At 49.4% G+C, this 15,552-nt stretch overlaps 1 protein-coding gene across 1 annotated transcript in view; it reads right to left on the bottom strand.

Moving 5' to 3' along the window:
* The window catches only part of MEGF8 (multiple EGF like domains 8), a 1,665,761-nt gene that overhangs the window by 447,422 nt on the left and 1,202,787 nt on the right, over window positions 1-15,552 (bottom strand). The window contains exons 29-30 of the mRNA XM_069640964.1: window positions 15,094-15,298; window positions 14,544-14,715 (exon numbers count right to left, since the gene is read on the bottom strand). Coding sequence (XP_069497065.1) covers window positions 14,544-14,715; window positions 15,094-15,298 — 377 coding nt within the window. The remainder of the gene's footprint in view (window positions 1-14,543; window positions 14,716-15,093; window positions 15,299-15,552) is intronic.

Below are 15,552 nucleotides of genomic sequence, written 5' to 3'. Positions count from 1 at the left end.
AGGTTCAAGACCCTCTGCATTAGCCACAAGGCTTTCTGGGGGCGGGGCCCACATTACATCCAACTCTCTCTTCCAAAATACCTTCCTTCCCAAGCCCTTTGCTCAGCTACCTCCATCTCAGTAAGGTTCAGATGCTTCTCCAGGCAGAGAGTGGGGGGCAGATCTTTCTCCTCTGCATGTGCCTCCTTCTGGAATTGCCTCCCTGCCCCTCTCAAACTTTAGTTGGACCACTTGAAGTTCCAGAAGGAGCTTAAGACCTTTATTTTCTCCTCCGCTTTCTCTCTCTCTCCCCTGCTAACCTACCTGTTTGCTGTGCCGACTGGCTGCTTGGCTACCCCTCAGAGTCCCACTGGGTACCATGATCAGTCTCCCCTGCACTTCTGCTGGCCTACCACGCACTTTGGGGCAGTAACTGTAACCTCTACAATCCCCTGCCGCCTTGCACTTACCCAGACTCGCACTACCCTAGGTGCTATGTGTAATAGATTTCATACATCTGTACCATGACTGTTGCTATGCACTGCAGGTGTAGGAATTACTGTGACATTTTCAAGTGTGGCATATTGGGTCCTGAATATGGCTATGTGAAAGTATTATTTTATTATGTCTAAGGTTCCATTTTCTTCCCATCCCTTCAGCCTATATGTATAGTGCCTACCACCAGGTAGTGAGTGGGCTTACAATTAGTACTAAGAGTGGGTAGGGTATTACTGCCCATTACTGTTTTTGTACATACACTGTGTTTTATCATGTCTTATATTTAACCCAAATTTCTTATTTGACCCTACAGGTATTCTGAGAGTATTTATAATAAAGTGTAAAGTTTTCAGTATACACGTTTATGCATTCTTTGGAGGTGATTGATTATTACGTATAACTGTACTTCACTGCCAGCGTTCCACCCTCAATTGAGCTAGAGGAGGATTGAACCCATCACTGGTTACATAGAAGCCAACAAATAGAGCCAGTGGTTCGGAGTTCAGGTCTCAACACTTTCAGGTAGATTAAAAGCTAGGTAAAAAAGAGCTATCTTGTAATAGAAAACCGCTACACAAAAGAGCAATGATGGAAAGAGTAAAGTGCTGCCACCAGTCTACAAAGAACACGGTCTGTGAAAGGTGATTTATCGGGGGACAAGAAAACTGGTGTCACAGTGATAAGTGAGGTTAACCCAAATATAGAATACAGATACTAGAGAAGACAGCAAACATTTCTAAGGGTCTCACAACGTGAGGCAAAAGCAGCAAAAGATTAAATCTTTCTCAACACTTTACCCAACGAAGTATATCTGATTCAGAAACCTGATGAAGGATATATGGTAATGGTGACAGGCCCAAAGATACATTGGCAAGTTGTACAGTGAATATTGATATCGGTGCACAACCCTCAGTAGAGTCTATGTGTTGTGGTTTGATCTCCTGTCATTCTGGAGCTCCCCACAGGGATTCGAGAATGACACAGGAGAGCAGTTGGAGCGGAGGAGGATACAGCAAAGCCAGCGCTGTGGGAGTTTGCTTTGTAATTTAATAAACTTACCCTTAAAATCGGATCCATGTCAGAACAGTTTATATTAACGTTTTGGCGATGAGCAGTGTGACTGAGAATCCCCAGGCGCCACCAAGGAGTTTGTGTCGGCTGAAGGGCTGATCCGTGACAGCCACTGTGACTGGCGAGCAACCCCAAGCCGGACAAGCAAGTGAAGGGAGCAGCCGGCTCAGCAGAAGACAAGTGCGGGTTGCACCTGAAGTTTGGGAAGGGGCAGCAGAGCAGATAAGGACCGGCTTGCGCACCGCACGACATACTAAAGACTGAGGAAAGCATCTTACGGTGTCGCAGGGCAAGCAGCCGCCATCTTGGATGCTCGTTGGTCACCCTAGCAACAAGTGCTGACAGCACTTCAATTTATCTGCACAGAGCGTCCTTGTCCCAGTACTTTTAAACCGTTGGGTTTAAAAGTTCATATTGAGACTCACAAACAAAGAAAAAGAAGACTGGTACCATACATTATTTGATAAAAAGGCACAAGTCAGCTCAAGAAAACTATTAAGAGGAAAAAATAAAAAATAAAATAAACGGAAGGAAGGAGCATTTGGTGAACATTCAGAGCTGCAGCCTCACACTGATGCCTTACAATGCAGAATGTGCCCGCCCCATGCCCTTTCCTCGCTAATCTAGGCAATCCTCCTACACCATGGGAACCATGGATAGACTCATTCAAGGTTTATTTAAGAGCCATTGGGGATGCATAATTCAATGATGACCTAAAGGAGGCTACCTTACTGAACTGCATTGTGGCAGAAGCATTACAAATTGTTTGCACCCTCCCTGAAGTACCAAACTCTGTTGGCGCAGGCGACTCTGGTGGTTTCAGTACAAACAGGAGATATGAAATTGCTTTTGCAAAGCTAGAAAAGTATTTAGGGAACAAAACCAATGTTGTTCTTGAAAGGTATTACTTCTTCACAAGAAAGCAGAGCAAAGGAGAGAGTGGACACCTTCATCGCGGCTTTAAGAGGACTGTTAGCTACGTGCAAATTCACAGGGGTGGCCGATGAATATTTGGAGACCAGTTGATGCTGCACACTGCAGATCCTCACATCCAGACTGTTAGCTACGTGCAAATTCACAGGGGTGGCCGATGAATATTTGGAGACCAGTTGATGCTGCACACTGCAGATCCTCACATCCAGCAAAAGCCGTGGCAAGCAAAAGAACCAACGTTGGACCAAGTGATAGACATTACAAGGGCAATGGAGTTTGGAAACAGATGCATGAAAGTTATTCAGCATCATACCAATACACTAGAAGTTAGGAAGATACAAGTGGAAGATGATGATGAAAGCAACAACGATACTGTAGCCTAATAAAGAGGATGTCTACTGCAGTATCAAGGATCACATCTAGTGTACCTGATAAAGCGAAGAAATAGAAATTTTGCAATAACACAGCCCAGAACACATGTGCGCAATGGAGATGTCATAAGTGTGGGCACAGCAGGCAATTTAATGGGGAAAAAGAATGCCCAGCGATGACCACAGAATGTTTCAAAAGTGGAAATATAAGACACTATGGAAGAGTAGGCAGGAGCAACAAAGGGAGGGTGGGAGCCAGCTTCAGCATCAGAGCCCTAGAGTAAGTGGGTTGGCCTAGAATTTTACTGACTATATCAAACTATAATGAGGAGGATTCTGTTCAAATCCTTCCAGTGTGCTCTCAAAAAAGAAAAAAAAATGGACCACAGGAAAGTATGGAAGTTGATAATACTCCGCCAGACATCATGATCAATACGGGATTACCATACATGATGGTGGATGTCCTTACCTACAAACATTTTATTGAAAGGACTGCTAGGTGATTTGAGATTTGTCAGAGCCATGGGATATGGCAAAAGTCCCATTAACATCCTTGGATACAAGTGGGTTCATCTCAAATTTAAAGACAGATATATGTACTGAAAATTATATGTAGCTGAAAATGCGTAGTCTGTCGTGGCATGGGGGAGCAAGCAGCTCTACAAATTAGAATACATCCAGGTGACATGACCGCGATCCTATGTGTGACAAACTAAGATTTCAACTCCAAAGTGGGGCTGGCGGAGTCATTTCCTCCATTGTTTATTGAAAAAAGAGGAATGCTCAAAGGGTTCAAGCATAGAATTGTACTGAAGAGAGGTGCCAAACCAGTCCACACATAGTGAGAAATATTCCCATTGGCATGAAGGATGTTTTACAAAAGGAATTGACAGAACTATGTGAACATGATATCATCGATCCCAATGAATCATCAGAATAGCTATCCCCTATATTAGTAGTACGCAAGCCTGACAATTCGATAAGAATGTGCTTAGATCTCAGGGACTTGAACGCCAACATCAGGATAGATAGACATCCCCTGCCAAATATAAATGAGGTGTTAGTCACCATGAAACCAGCCAAATATTTTACAACGTTGGACCTTTCATAGGCATATCACCAGGTGATGTTGGTTGAAGATTCAAAACACATAACCTTGTTTGTCACACCCCTCAGTGCACTCAGGTACAAGCGTATGCCATTTGGCCTGGCATCGGCAGCGGCCGTCTTCCAGAGACTGATGCAACAACTGTTTGCGTGTTTTAGTGGTAATCTATTAAATCCAGGATGATATCTTTATAGCGACATTAACAGTAGACTAACTGCAAAACTGTTGGGTGTTCTACAGATCATAAAAGAGAACGGCCTCATACTAAAGATTGAAAAATGCAAAATCAAAGTGAAGGAGGTGATGTATATGGGACAAATTAATTCAGAGGGGGGTAAAAAGCAAAAAAGAATTTAGTAGAGACAATATCCAATATGCCAGCCCACACTAAAAAGAATCAGTTATGCAGTTTCCTGGGCATGGCGGAGTACTACTCTAAATTTGTTCCACACTTCACAGACAAAGGGCAACACATGAGAGGACTGATGAAGAAGTGTCATAGAACAAGATGTCTATGATCGGCTATGAAGTATATGATGAACAAGATGTCTATGAAGTCTCTGATGAAGAAGATCATACAACAAGATGTCTATGATCGGCTGAATGTCAAATAGAACTAGAGAATATTAAAAGAGTTCTAAATGAGGCGCCAACTCTCAATATGTTCAGCACTACTGCCTTAAATAATATCACAGTTGATGCCAGCAATGTAGGATTGGGTGGAGTGCTGGAACAAGTGCTGGAAAAGGGAAAAGTGTCAATTGTATTTGCTTTTCGTGCCTTAAAATCAGCAGAATTGAATTATTCGACAATAGAAAAAGAAGCGCTAGGGGTGAAGTGGATTTTGGAACATTTCAGGACCTTAATCTAAGAGTTAACCAGGGATTGTCAAAACCTATCATAAGGCCTTAATCCACATTATAAATTCTAAGATTTATCTTATCCAAGGATATGGAGATAGATTCTAGACATAATGCAGTACAATATAAGAGTTGTCTACACCCCTGGCAGAGGGAACATAATTGCAGACTGTTTTTCTAGGTTGCAGTGGGGAAGTGAGGAAAGGAACAAGTTACTTACCTGTAACTGTTGTTCTCCAGCATGGGTCTGGCATGGATTCACATGCTCATGAATATTCCCCGTCGTCAGGCTGGGAATCCTCGGTAAAGAAAAAACCAGTATCAGTTTCGTTTCTGATCTGTCTTTCGTAGTAATAACCAATCACTGGTCTCTGCGTCATACTGACCACAGCCAATGACTGCCCTCTACCTAAGCACCGCCTCTGGCAGCCATCTTCAGATTTGGAAGCACGTGAAGTGGCAGTATGACCAAGTGAAGAGCCGCAGAGGGGTAGGCGGGAGGGTTCGCATGTGAATCCATGCCAGACCCATGCTGGAGAACAACAGTTACAGGTAAGTAACTTGTTCCTTCTCCAGCATGGGGTCTGGCATGGATTCACATGCTCATGAATAAAGAATACATAGCAGTACACACATGCACAACCACGGGAGGTGGCAAAGGCTCAACATTAAGCATCACATCAACTCAACATTAAGCATCTTACCTCCTCACCAGGCTCACCTCAGGCGAACAGGTTGCGCAGCACTGCTTGGCCGACCCTGGACTCCTCCCTGGAATCCCGGTCGACGCAGTAGAATTTCGTGAAGGTGTGCGTCGACCTCCACGTAGCAGCCCTGCATATGTCCAGCAGGGGCACACCAGATAGGAACGCCGTGGTAGCTGCGATCGCTCTGGTGGAATGGGCTCTCGGACGGCCAGGCAGCGGTCGGTTTGCCAACCGGTGACAGTACATGATACAGCCGGAGAGCCATCTGGAGATGGAAGCCTTCGAGAGAGCCTTCCCCTGATTGACAGGTCCAAAGTTCACAAAGAGTTGTGACGTCTTCCGAAAACCTTTCGTGCGGTCCACGTAGAACTTCAGCGCTCTAACTACATCCAGCGAGTGCAAAGTCCTCTCAGCCGGCGACGAAGGCGACGGGAAGAACACAGGTAACACCAAGGGTTCGTTGAGATGAAAGTCCGACGGTACCTTGGGCATGAAGGAGGGGTGCGTCCTGAGCACTACCCTTGTGTCGTGGAAAGTCAAGTACGCGGCCTTGCAGGAAAGGGCCTAGATCTCTCCCACTCGTCGTGCGGAGGTGATGGCCACGAGAAAAGCTGTTTTCCACGATAGAAACTTCAACGGGGCCGAGTGCAGAGGCTCGAACGGAGGTCCCATGAGTTTGGTCAGCACCACGTTGAGCTCCCACGCCGGGGCCGGAGCCTTCACCGGCGGGAACGATCTGAACAGTCCCTTCATAAACTCTTTCACCAGACGATGAGACCACAAGGACGTCCGGCCCGTGGTTCTGGTGTATCGGGAGATCGCAGCAAGATGAATCTTGATGGACGCGTGAGCCAGACCAGCTTTGGCCAGCGTCAGCAGGTACGGCAGCACTTGGGGGGCCGTAATCCGTAGAGGGTTAATCTTCTGTGCGTGGCACCAGACAGAGAACCTCTTCCATTTGTGTCCGTAGCATTTAAGAGTCGAGGACGCCCTGGCCTTTGCAAGAACCTCTCTGCAATCGGCCGGTATGTCGTATCCTCCAAACTCTAGCGCTGCAGGAGCCAGGCCTGCAAGTTCAGCGACTTCGGGTTGTGGTGGAGGATGGCGCCTCCTTCCCTGGAGAGTAGATCCGCGTCCGCCGGCAGCTTGATTGGCGGGGACGCCGACAAGTCCAGAAGGTCCGGGAACCATATCTGCCTCGGCCACGCAGGTGCGACGAGGATCATCCTGCACCGTGACCTCTTGAGCTGGTTGACGAGCCGGATTAGCAGAGGCAAGGGAGGGAACGCGTAGAGGAACAGGCCCTCCCAGGGGAACGAGAAAGCATCGCCCATGCTCCTCGTCTGGGGAAACCTGCTGGCGAACCTCCGGCACTTGGTGTTCGTCGCCGTCGCGAACAGGTCGATCTGGGGTGTGCCCCACCGTCGGAAGAGGCGATCCACCAGATCCTGCCGTAGTTCCCACTCGTGGCACGAGCGCAGCTCCCTGCTGAGTGAGTCGGCGATGGTGTTTTTTATCCCTGCCAGATGAAACGGCACCAGAAGAATCCCTTGGGCGACGGCCCAATGCCACAGGTCCTGCGCCTCCTTGGACAGCGCTGGGGACCTGGTTCCGCCCTGTTTCCTGATGTAAAACATGGTGGTGGTGTTGTCGGTGAAGATCCTCACCACCTTGCCCTTGAGGGACGGAAGGAAGGACCTGAGGGCCCAAAACACTGCACGGAGCTCCAGGACGTTGATATGCAGGGACTTCTCCGTCGGGAGCCAGAGTCCCCTTGCGTGCAGATTTTCGGTGTGCGCTCCCCACCCTTCTAGGGAGGCATCCGTGGTCACAGTCACCTGGTGGGCTGGGGTCTGGAAGTCCATGCCCGCCGTCAGATGCGCGCGGGTGCCCCTCCACCGTATCGCTCGTCGGAAACTCTCGTCGAGCTTGATCCTTTCCTCGAAGCTGCCCGTCGTCTGGATCCAGCGCGCATCCAGGAACTCTTGCAACGGGCGCATCCGGAGCCTGCACATGGGAATGAGGTAGATGCAGGAAGACATTATCCCGAGGAGGGACTTGATGGACCTCACCTTGGCCGCGTCGGCCACCAACATCCGTTGCACCTTGCCCAAGATGGTCCTGGTCCTCTCCTCCGACGGGGAGGCCAGAAGGGACACTGTGTCGAGCCTCGCTCCCAGAAACAGTGCGACTTGCGCGGGCACCAGGTGGGATTTGGCGTAGTTCACGGAGAATCCCAGGTCCGTGAGGAGTTGGACGGTCCTTGCCGTGTGGACCACGGCGAGCTCCCTCGTCTTGGCGCGGATGAGCCAGTCGTCCAGGTAGGGGTAGACGTGAATCCCCTCGCGGCGCAGCTGCGCCGCCACCGGTGCGAGGCACTTGGTGAAAACCCTGGGTGCCGACCGTAGTCCGAAGGGAAGGGCTTTGAACTGGTAATGACGCCCTTGGACCACGAATCTGAGGAATTTTCGGTGCCCCTTTAGGATGGGAATGTGGAAGTAGGCATCCTCCAAATCCAACGACGATAGGAAGTCTCCTTCCTCCAGCTGACCCAGGACGTGCTGGAGGGTGACCATCCGGAACTTCTGCGCCTTGATGAACTTGTTCAGGCGTCGCAGGTCCAGGATGGGGCGCCATCCTCCCGTCTTCTTCTTCACGAGGAAGTAACGCGAGTAGACTCCGGAGCCCCGAAGCCTCTTTGGGACGAGTTCGATGGCGCCCTTTCTGAGCATCGCCTTTACCTCCAGGAGAAGTTGAGGGACGTGAAGTTCTTTCCTGGCCACGGGGGGGACGCGCGGGCACCTTCTTTGAAACTCGAGCGCGTGGCCCCGGGCCAGGGCGTCCAGCACCCAACGGTCGGTGGAGATGGACTCCCACACGCTGACGAAGCCCGCCAGCCGGCCTCCCACCGGGGTGCTTCGGTGGGGGCCCGACCCCACGGCCGGTTCAATCCTGCTTGGACGCGGCCTTGCCGCCTTGGCCTCCTTGGCGACGACGGCGGGGTCCGCCAGACTTGCCTCGTCCTCTGTAGGCCTCTTGCGACGACGAGCGGGCCGCTTGACGGTAGGAAGCGAAACCGCCGCCGGAACCTTTGGAGGCGCCCTTGCCTCCGCCGCTCCGAAAGGGCGTCCGCCGTTGCTGCAGTACTCCAAGGGCCCGGGCCGTCTCAGTATCCGCCTTGATGGCCTGAAGGGAATCGTCCACTGTCTTCCCAAACAGGTTGTTCCCGTCGAAGGGCATGTCCAGGACCCTGGTCTGGACGTCCTGCCGAAAGTCCGTAGCCTTGAGCCATCCGCGACGTCGAAGGCAAACGCCGTTGCCCATCTGGCGGAACCCAGTGTCGGCGATGTCCGTCGCCACGGTGATGGCGTGGTCCGAGGCCACCTCACCTTCCTGCAGGATCTCAAGGGCCTCCGCCCTCTTGTCGTCCGGCAGAAAATCCAGCAGGGGAGCTATCTTGTACCAGAGTTCCCTGTCGTAGCGGGCCACGATAGCCAAGGCGTTGGCCGCTTTAATCGTCGTCGCCGCCGACGAGATGACTCTGCGTCCCATGGCATCCAATTTCTTTCCCTCGCCGTCCGGCGGGGAAGTCGACGTGGAGGCCGCACCCCCCCCCGCTTTCTTCCTGGCTGCCGCGGAGACGACGGAGTCCGGGGTAGGCTGCGCCCGGAGGCATAGGGGGGCCGAGTCCGGGACCCGGTACTTTTTCTCGTACCGGTCTCTTTTCGCTGGCGTCGTGGAAGGGTTCTTGAGGAGGGAAAGGCCCTCATCCCAAATGTCGTCCAACAGAGGCACTGCGAGGACCGTCTTCCTCTTGGCCTCGCGCCGTTGGTAAAGGAAGCCTTCCTTTTTCTTCTCCTCAGGGCAGAGTTGGAAAAGCTCGGATGCCCTGGCGATCATTGAGTGGAACGATCCAATCTCGTCGGGTGGAGAAGCCCTGGTGGGAGGCGACGACGGAAAATCCTCGTCGTATGCCTCGTCGTCCGTACCCGTCGCTGCCGTGTCAGTCCCCGTATCATCCCCTCGGGTGGACGGGGAGGAGGGCTGGACGGGGCGCGACGGTTGAAAAGGAGGCGGTGGATGGATCCTTCTTTTCTTGGTAGGGGGAACACCAGAAGGTCCCGGTTCTGGATCCCCCGACGGGAGAGGTTCCTCCGTCGGTAACGGAAGTCTCGTCCTTATCTCGGAGCATAAGGACTGTATAGCCAACAAAATGGCCGCTGAGTTGTCTTGCGGCGCTGGCAGAGGGGAATCCGACGGGCGAGCAGGGGCCCCGTCGGTATCCTCGACGATGTCGTCGTCGTCACCTGCGTCGGGGCCCATTCCGACGGGCTGGTCTTGTTCCACGCCTAGGCCGTGGCTTAAGACCTCGATCAGTTCCTCTTCTGAGGTTGAGGCCGAATCTACGACGACGCCCTGCCCCCCCTTCTTCCCCACGGAGGGTTTCACGGGGGTCCTATCGATGGGCACGAAAGAAGACTCCCTCCGAGGAGGCAGGGAGATTCTGGGCCCCGAGGCCGCCACCACTGGTGCAGCCTCCACAGGCTGGGCCAGGGCCGCCGCGACCGTTTCGATAGAGGGCTTGGTCGAATGGATCAAGGCCTTCACCACCTTAGGTGCGCTCACCGCCTTATCCTTGAGGGAGGGGGCACTGCCACGCTCCTCCTCTGCCTTAGAGCTCGACCGGGGTCTCTCCAGGAGCTTCGCCGGGTGCTCGGCCTTCCTCTTACCCGACCCAGAGCGTTGGCTCGTGGTTGATGGTGCCGGGGAGGGTGCGCCCTGCCTGGCGCCCGTAGAGCCCGACCGTTCGGCGCTCCCGGTGCCAGCGGACTCGCGGTGCTTGGCCTTATGTTGGGCCCCCGTCGCCGGGGCGCCCTCAAAGGTCTTAGAAGACCGCTCAGATTTCTTCTTCTTCTCGCCAGACGGGCTCTTACCCTCCAGCCAGCTGGCGAGACGTTGATGGCGGTCCTTCATGGTCCGTTCCGACATGTTGCCGCAAAACGCACAGTCCTTCTCCACGTGCGTCTTGTCCCCATGAAGGCAGTAAAGGCAGAAAGAGTGTTCGTCCTCCTTGAAGACGTTCTGCAGCTGGCATCCAGGGCAGGCCCTGAACAGCTTTCCGGGCGTCGAGCTTCCCTTCTCCTGGGCCATCTCCGAGACCGGGCCTGAGAAGCTTCTGGAGTCCTCCGAAGCGTAGCTCGACGAAATCTTCACCCTTGAGGGGCACAGATGAATCCGACACGGGTCCCCGTTGATCGGATGTAGGATCGGTGGAGCTTGAGGCTCTTTTGACCGAAAGAATCGAAGTTTTTTGTGAAAAAGCGCGAAAAAAAGCACTAACGCTCGAGAGCAATAGCACGAGGATCCCAACACATAAACGTGCGGTAAAAATCTGAAGATGGCTGCCAGAGGCGGTGCTTAGGTAGAGGGCAGTCATTGGCTGTGGTCAGTATGACGCAGAGACCAGTGATTGGTTATTACTACGAAAGACAGATCAGAAACGAAACTGATACTGGTTTTTTCTTTACCGAGGATTCCCAGCCTGACGACGGGGAATATTCATGAGCATGTGAATCCATGCCAGACCCCATGCTGGAGAAAGGACAGTATACAGAAACTGATGAAGAATGTATTATTGCACACACTTTATCAGGCATCTCGAAAGAAGAATTGATCAGAGCATCCACAGATGACTCGGAAAAGAAACTCTTATGGCAGGCCATCCAGAGAGGGTGGAAAATAGTGGGAAACAGTCTCAACCAGTATTCCCAGATACAAGATGAAATTGCAGATAACACATTGTGTATACTTGGAGCAGAGCGCATTATACCACCGGCATGCCTAAGGGAAAATATTTTAAATCTTGCATATGAAGGTCACCTAGGAAGGAATCTCACCAAAAGAAGGCTTAGGGAGGAATATTGGTGGCTGAATGATGCCAAGTGTGTGCCCTTAGTGATCACAGCAAGATAAATCATATTGCACCATTGCAACCGGTGGAAATTCCAGACTTAGTTTGGAAAAAACTGTCCATGGACATTGCTGGTCCATATGAGACTTTGGAAGCACATATATATATCAATGAAAAAACTTTGTTAAGGGGACGTTATGGTTTCAAGTACAATCGAAAAACCCCAGAAATTCACCAGTTATGGTAAGTTAAACAACCATAACTCGTGCCAACACCATGCACTGCTAAGACTAACACCCAGGACATCAAAGATGACATCACAAATGTTGTTGATGACATCACTGTGAAATCAAGTAAACTTGTGAGATTTTTGGAAGGAATTTTCAACAGAGGAGATTATTCACAAGAGATAGTCACTGATAATGGAGTTCAGGTGCTTGCTGAAGAGATGCAGTCCTTTTTGAAAGACCGAGGGATTGAGCACAGGTACACATCGCTGTACCATCCTACGGTAAAATAGACTGGTGGAGCACATGAATGGCTTTATGAAAAGCATAATTCAAGTGGCAGTTTCAAATTCTTTGCCATACAAAGACACTCTCAATGAAGCTATCAATGCCTACAGGGTGACCCCCGGTTTCCACCACTGATGTGGAGCCTTTTGTTATGATGAGGCAGATTGCCATGCAACAGACTGCGTCCGTCATGGTTATCTTTAGAGAGTGGATATGAAGGATGTACTCAGGAGAGTGAGAGAAAGGCAGATAAAGTACAAAGAGTATTATGATCGCACCAAGGGTACACGTGATCCCAAATTTGAGGAAGGAGATTGGCTATGTGTGAAAAAACCCAGGAAAGTCCTCAAGGGCCTTCCCAAATTCAGAGACACACAGATGTGGAAACAGTAGGAGGAAAGTGTGTTACGTTGGATGAAAGGAGAAGATGGTCTTTTGATGATGTGGTATATTCCTCTGAAAGTGCAAGACTGGTTCGTGAAAGTTCGACTTGAGGCAAAAGCAGCAAAAAGATGAAATCTCTCAACACTTTACCAAAAGAATTATATTTGATTCAGAAACCTGATAAAGTGTATATGGTAATGTTAACAGGCCCAAAGATCCATTAGCAAGCTGAACAGTGAATATTGAGTTTGGCGCACTACCTCCAGTAGAGCCTAGGCCACTGCCTCTCTGATAAAAAGGGTGGTTATCTTTACATTTAAAAGGGGGGAACTTGGCAGTAACTGTGAAAGGTTACACACAGTTAAAAATAAGTGTCAATGACAACTGAAGCTCCCTACTGCCAAACACACAATGCGCCCAATATTACATTTGGGCGGTTTATCGCCAATCATCTGTCCTTCAGTGAGCAGACCACATATCTGACCCGATCCCTGCTATGGATGGGGTGGAGCCAGGATGCAGAACTCATTTATGCCCTGAGCACTTTCCTTGAGCCTCCTCTCATCACTTGCTTGCTTAGTGGGGAGCACTGAAGGGCTTCAGTCCCCACAAGAAGATAGCAGCACTGTCACCATTTGCCTAAAATAAAAACCTGGGTGCTGCACTTCACAGATCTTGATCTTATTAGGAGTTAACAAAGGCTCCTGGGAAAATCCCTTCAGCCTGAACCACACACTAAAGTAATACACACATGCATTAAAACATCTGAGAAAAAGCACATTGCAATGCAATCCATAGCAGGATCAGAGATCCTTGGGACTTAAGAAACTGTTATTACATTAATTCAACACAGGAGCACAGGCTAGTTTGCCCAGCCCCTCTCAGATTCCCCTCTGAACTTCATCACAAGCCATTGGATGTCTGCCGAAAATCCAGCGTTCTACACTGGAAACTACCCATGGCCACTCTGGTGGGTTCAATGGGCAGAGCTATCTGGCCTCTAACACTAACAATACAATCCTAAATATGTACACATTTTGAACATTTGACCTGCATGAATTGTGCTTCTATTAAAACAATGGGTATCACAGTATAACTTGAACAACTATATGTTTTAACCAGAGTAGAGAAAAACAAGTTTATTTGCACATTCATCCTAAGTAAATACATCTTTCTAAAGTGTACACTCCCCAATGATTTCCTGTTAAAGCATCACTCCCCACGTGGCTGTGATCTGCACTATAGGCCAAATTGGGGATGTCTCCCAGTTCCAACTTTACTTCACTTTCAAATCTGGGATTTTACAAGTAATACAGGATTCTAGAACAGGGCTGTCATTCCCAGTGGATTTATTTAGCGTCATCACAGCTTTGAAGCATTGTTAATAATGTGTTGCTTGACTTGGAACACACTTAAATGGTTTCAGGACAAAACAACCCTGCCTGTGACAAAGACATATGCCACTTTAAAAAAAAGAATGTTTATGGGTTTCCTGCTTTTGCCACAAGTTTTAAATACCGCCTCTTCAAGGCTGTTGATGACTTAACTATTCTACATTTCTATGCACCCGAAAAGTACAGAACCCCTGGCATTTTAGATCTTTGTGTATTACGTAAATGATAGTAATGACTTGCATGCTTCATCGACTGGTCAACTAGTTTTCTGAATTCAATGTGCTGTTCATTCTTCACCTGATCCTCCGTTGATAAGTCAAACTTTAACTATAAACACGCAAACAAATGACCAACAATAAGAGACAGGAGAGAAGGTAAAGCTCCTTATTTGAAGACCCACCTCTTCAAGTTATCTCTGTGCCACAAAACCTAGTCCCATCACACCACCCTCGCGCCATATGACTCCCTAGATCCCCACCCTTCTTCTCCCGCCACCTGGTACAGCTGTACCCCTCCTCTGTGGCCCTCTGTATCCGACCCCCGCTGTATATCCGTTCTGCGGGTTACCTCTGAAAAGTGCTCCGTTATGCATATGTACTGTTGTCTACCTCTGTAAAGCACTCTGTTGCTTCTCGAAGCCATGTCCGTTCTCAATATATACAATAATAATAATAAAAATAATATTTCTATCCGAAGTCACTGGACCAGACTTTAATCTGGGAAAGAGTTACTCAATATAGTTATAGGGCTTGATTGGCTGTAAATTAGGCAAACTAAGATTAGGTAGAGCATAGAGCTGCTGAATGACTTACCGGTTGGTGGTGTGCCCGTTTGTTGCCCAGCTTTCCACTTCTCAGTCTCCATGTTATATTCTAGCAGCTGGTTATTGAGACCATTCTCGGGTGAGTATCCACCAATTAGGAGCAGTGAGGAACCACGACGCTGAGTCAGAGTGTGTCCAGCAACAGCAGGAAGCATCGGGTCCTGCACAAAGGAAGAACTAATGAGTAGCTATTAAAATCAAGACTCAGGGGTAAGATATGACATAGTACGAGGTGTCAAATATGCATATACATACGAAAGCCTCAAGACCCATCCAGGCATAGATGCAAGCAAAATACAAATGCAGAAGACCCATGCAGAAGGAGGCAGAGGTGCATGCGTGTTAATTTCAGTTGCACAAATTCAACAGATGTGTAAGTAATAACCACAAAACACACCAGTAGACAGATCGGACCTGAAGACTGGCCATTTTACACCACAAATGAAGATGGAACCAGTCACAAGAAAGGGGCAAGATCAGGTGCGAATATTGCCTGGTGTGAGACCAAAAAGGAAAAAAGATAAATAGAATAGACTCACCGTCTCCTGCCTCCATTGCAGTGTGGTCAGGTTTAGCACCCAGAAGTCGTTTGTAACTCTGGAATTAGTCAGTCCCCCGAGAACATACATAGCATTGCGAGAGTGTATGTAGGCTGCGGAATGGAAATAGCGAGGACTGGGACCAGGACCTCCATCCTCTGTTCCGGCTAGCATCTGTGTCCAGCGGCGTTCCGGTATTGAATACCTAAGAAGAGAAAAGTGAATATGAGCATAAGCAGTGTGCAATGACCACCATTGTACTAGATTTCCTCCCACAACCTGCCTGTGTGCTGAAAAACCTTATACAACTAACTCAACAAGAAACTTTCTGATTGGCTCTTTAATCGTTTTTGTGGATTCACTAACCAGTAACCCTCACGCATTTGTCAACAAATATCATACACATTGGCTCACCAATACTGCTTTGCCTCCATCAAATTAATCAGCAATAAACCATGA

This window comes from Ambystoma mexicanum, chromosome 1q (genome assembly GCF_040938575.1).
Source record: "Ambystoma mexicanum isolate Mex_15411 chromosome 1q, UKY_AmexF1_1, whole genome shotgun sequence".
NCBI classification, from domain to species: domain Eukaryota; kingdom Metazoa; phylum Chordata; class Amphibia; order Caudata; family Ambystomatidae; genus Ambystoma; species Ambystoma mexicanum.
This window is presented reverse-complemented; position numbering and strand designations above follow the sequence as displayed.